The sequence below is a fragment of the Epinephelus moara genome, chromosome 16 (genome assembly GCF_006386435.1).
Source record: "Epinephelus moara isolate mb chromosome 16, YSFRI_EMoa_1.0, whole genome shotgun sequence".
Taxonomy (NCBI): Eukaryota; Metazoa; Chordata; class Actinopteri; order Perciformes; family Serranidae; genus Epinephelus; species Epinephelus moara.
This window is the reverse complement of record NC_065521.1, coordinates 4,404,359-4,408,005: the sequence shown is the minus strand read 5'-3', so window position 1 is coordinate 4,408,005 and position 3,647 is coordinate 4,404,359. Positions and strand designations below refer to the sequence as shown.

General features: G+C 38.4%; 1 protein-coding gene across 4 annotated transcripts in view; it reads left to right on the top strand.

Moving 5' to 3' along the window:
- Positions 1–1,418, top strand: part of LOC126402556 (protein-serine O-palmitoleoyltransferase porcupine-like) — an 80,297-nt gene extending 78,879 nt beyond the window's left edge. For all 4 annotated transcript variants that reach the window (XM_050064673.1, XM_050064672.1, XM_050064675.1 and 1 more), the window contains one exon: positions 805–1,418. In XM_050064673.1, the coding sequence (XP_049920630.1) occupies positions 805–906 (102 nt within the window). In that variant the 3' untranslated portion in view covers positions 907–1,418. The remainder of the gene's footprint in view (positions 1–804) is intronic.
- The last annotated feature ends 2,229 nt before the right edge of the window (positions 1,419–3,647 follow it).

Sequence of the window (3,647 nt, the reverse complement as noted above, 5' to 3'; positions counted from 1 at the left end):
CAACCACAGTTATGTTTTAACAGGAGCTGGGGGGCAAACACTTTTTCACACAGGGCCATGTAGCTTTGGATTTTTTTCTTCCTCATTAATAAAACCCTCCATTTAAAAACTGCATTTTGTGTTTACTTGTGTTATCTTTGACTAATGTTTAAATTTGTTTGATGATCTGAAACATTTAAGTGTGGAAAACATGCAAAAAAGTAAGAAATCAGGAAGGGGGCAAACACTTTTTCACACCACTGTATATACATACATACATACATACATACATACACTGAACAAAAATATAAACGCAACACTTTTGTTTTTGCTTCCATTTTTCATGAGCTGAACTCAAAGATCTTAAACATTTTCTATATACACAAAAATGAAATGAAAGGGTAGTTGTTAGCACTGTTGTCTCACNATGCAAAAAAGTAAGAAATCAGGAAGGGGGCAAACACTTTTTCACACCACTGTATATACATACATACATACATACATACATACACTGAACAAAAATATAAACGCAACACTTTTGTTTTTGCTTCCATTTTTCATGAGCTGAACTCAAAGATCTTAAACATTTTCTATATACACAAAAATGAAATGAAAGGGTAGTTGTTAGCACTGTTGTCTCACAGCAAAAGGGTTCCAGTCTTCATGGAGTTTGCATGTTCTCCCTGTGTTATAATGTTTTCACAATCCAAAGACAGGCACATTAGGTTTATGTTAACTTTTGATTGGATGCAGGTGTGAAAATGAGTGTTAATGGTGGTGTTTATGTGTCAGTGCTGTAATTGAGTTTGCCTCCTCTGTTTGCAGGGTTACACAGCCATCCACACCATTCAGAGGTGGTCTGAACTGAACTGGGCAAGTCACTGGGTTGTGTTCACCTGCTGGGTCTTCTTCCGTTTAATTCAGTGACGTCGAAGCAGAAGGCTGGCAGACTTTAAAAATACTTTATGTAATGCTATGGGTTCGTAATGTCAGGATGTTGTCATCTGATGGCAACAAAAGGACAACGATCTGCTCAAGAGGAGAGGACTGTGGGACAGATGGAGAACTGAGTCTATAAATACCTACAGTATACTGTCTGAGCAGGCTGTGGGATTGTTATCGAAATGAACTGCAGAAAAGGATCCAATGATTTGACTGCACTGACAGTATGACTGGAAGAAAAAAATAACACTCTGTGTAAGATCTAATGGACCCTGAAAAGGCATTCATTTACTCTGACCTGTAGACAGCTGTGTGAAGGCAGGCCAGGTTAACTCTATCTGGACACAACTACCCTGTACAATTAGTCCTGATGGAATGTCCAGGTCCAAAACATTTCAACTGTTTAGCATGCTCAGATACATTTAGATTTTTTTAAGGGTCCATAACTGTTGTTGTTCATATGTTCCTCTGTTACAATTGAATCTTTCTTACTGCTGCTTCTGTGTTTTTTGTATTTTTTTTCCCTCGCAAATATTTCAGTAAATATAAACAAGCTCCTGGTATTTAGGTTGAAGAGAAAAGAAGAAAAAGGTATACGCAGAGATGGTATGATTTAAGGAGGATGATGAATCCATACTCGAATAGGGACACCAAGTTCGATTGGATAACTAAAGGAGTGAACACCCTTAGTCAGCTGATTAGCAGGAGTAGTGAGAGTGGGATGGAGAGAAATGTGAAAGGATGAGCACAGAGAAAGTCTTCCTGATTGAACTTAGGCTGAGTCTAATTTTTATGGTAAAAGAATATTTATCAACGTGAACATATGAATATGAATAAAAATGTGGAAATTCTTTGGCGATTAGACCCTGTAGAGATGATATGATTTAATGAGGGTGATGAATCTAAAGTCAAATAGGGAACCCCCCCCCCCAAAAGAAGAGTAAAAAGGGAGAGGGACAACCGATCATTTGACATGAGGTGATCTTTACCTTACCAGCAGACAACAGGCTTCTAATAAACAAGTAAAGAGAAAATTAAGGGATGTGTAGCTAGAGAAACATGCATAAAGCAAAACATGAAAGACTATGGAATGGATATTTGCATAGTTAAGTATATGACAGAAATAAGTCCTGAATGAGATAGTACAACTCTGATAAGAAATGTGTGGTAGGAATATGTCTGGAATGACAGCTAGGGAGCCACCAACTAGTAGATGATAGATGTGAAATAGGTGTTGAAAAGGAAAGCAGTGAGGAAACGTGTTGAGGTCTAACCACCAAATAATATACAAGCCAGAGATAAAGTAAGCTGAGACAACAGAAATAATTGTGAAATGCCAGAAAGGAAGGCAGGAAGGTGCATGGTTCTGCAGACTGTGGGTGTCTACATGTTGAAGGTCAACGCGGACCAACTGAAATGAAAGGTCATAAGACCAAACAGAAATTAAGGTCAGAAGACCAACTTAAATAAAATGTTAAAAACAAACAAACAAAAAAAAACATTAAGGTCCGGCGACCAAACATGAATTAAAGTCAGCAATTTTCAGTATGAGAGCAACAGAAATTAAGGTCCTGATGACCAAACTGAAAATACCGTGACTGGTGTGAGGTCCTAGTGACCTGGACCTATATGTAGAACATGAAAATAAAATAAGGTCGACGACCAAACAGAAAATACTGTGTATGAGCATGAGGTCCAGTAGACCTTGGGTGCACAGGCTGGGGTCCCAAAGACCATGTGTAGAACAATATAAAAGGTCAGAGAAGACCAACTGAAATAAAAGGTCATAGACCGAACAGAAACTAAGGTCAGAAGACCAACTTACATAAAATGGTGAAAGCAAAATAAGGTCCGACGACCAAACGGAACCATTTGCACTACATGCATGCATGATGTCTTGCCAGAAAGAAAACTCCCTGAAGTTTCTTTTGAAAGTGTCAGAAGCACTCTAGGTGATACAGAGACAGAGTAATGGGCCTTTGAATTCAGTAAAAAATTGAAGATTTTGGTCCGCCTAACATACAAAATATTTTTTTCAGGATGAGTAACTGTCTATGGCTTCATCTGTGGAGGTAAATGACAGTATGGGGCTGTAGGCCCACAATCAATGAACACTTGTTTCAAATTTGAAGAAGAAAGCACAAAGTATGACCATTGTACAGTGTTTTTTCCATGAAAAGATCCAGGCAGAGCTCCAAAAGACAAGTTGGTCTCTTGGCTTCAAAACAGTACTGTCGATCAAACAACACTCAGCCAGCTTCTAACATTGTACCATATTGAAATCAGGTGTAATTGAAACAGCTGATGTCGTTTTTTACACAGAAACACCATAAAACATCAGAATAAAGCCACATGAAATGTGAAAGTTATCATTCCACTATCTACCTTTTATAAAACAGCTGCTCATAAGATTGCGTGTAATCCTGTAACTTTTCCTGTCGAAAAACGACATGACATGACTTGTCACCGCTCATTGCGATTTTGGACTATGGGTGTTTAGGCTGCTCTTGTGCAAAATACATAAGAAATAAAGAAAATTATGTTATTTTTGAAAAGTCGAGAGCTTCCTGAATCCGGCAATACCAAATAACACATAGTTTGATGACGTAGTGCTCCTGGGAGATACCATTTAACAAAGGAGGAGGGGAGCGAGGACACCGGCATCCTAGCGGAGTTAGAGAGGTTAAGTCAGCATGACAAACAGAAGTTAATAGTCTCATGACCAA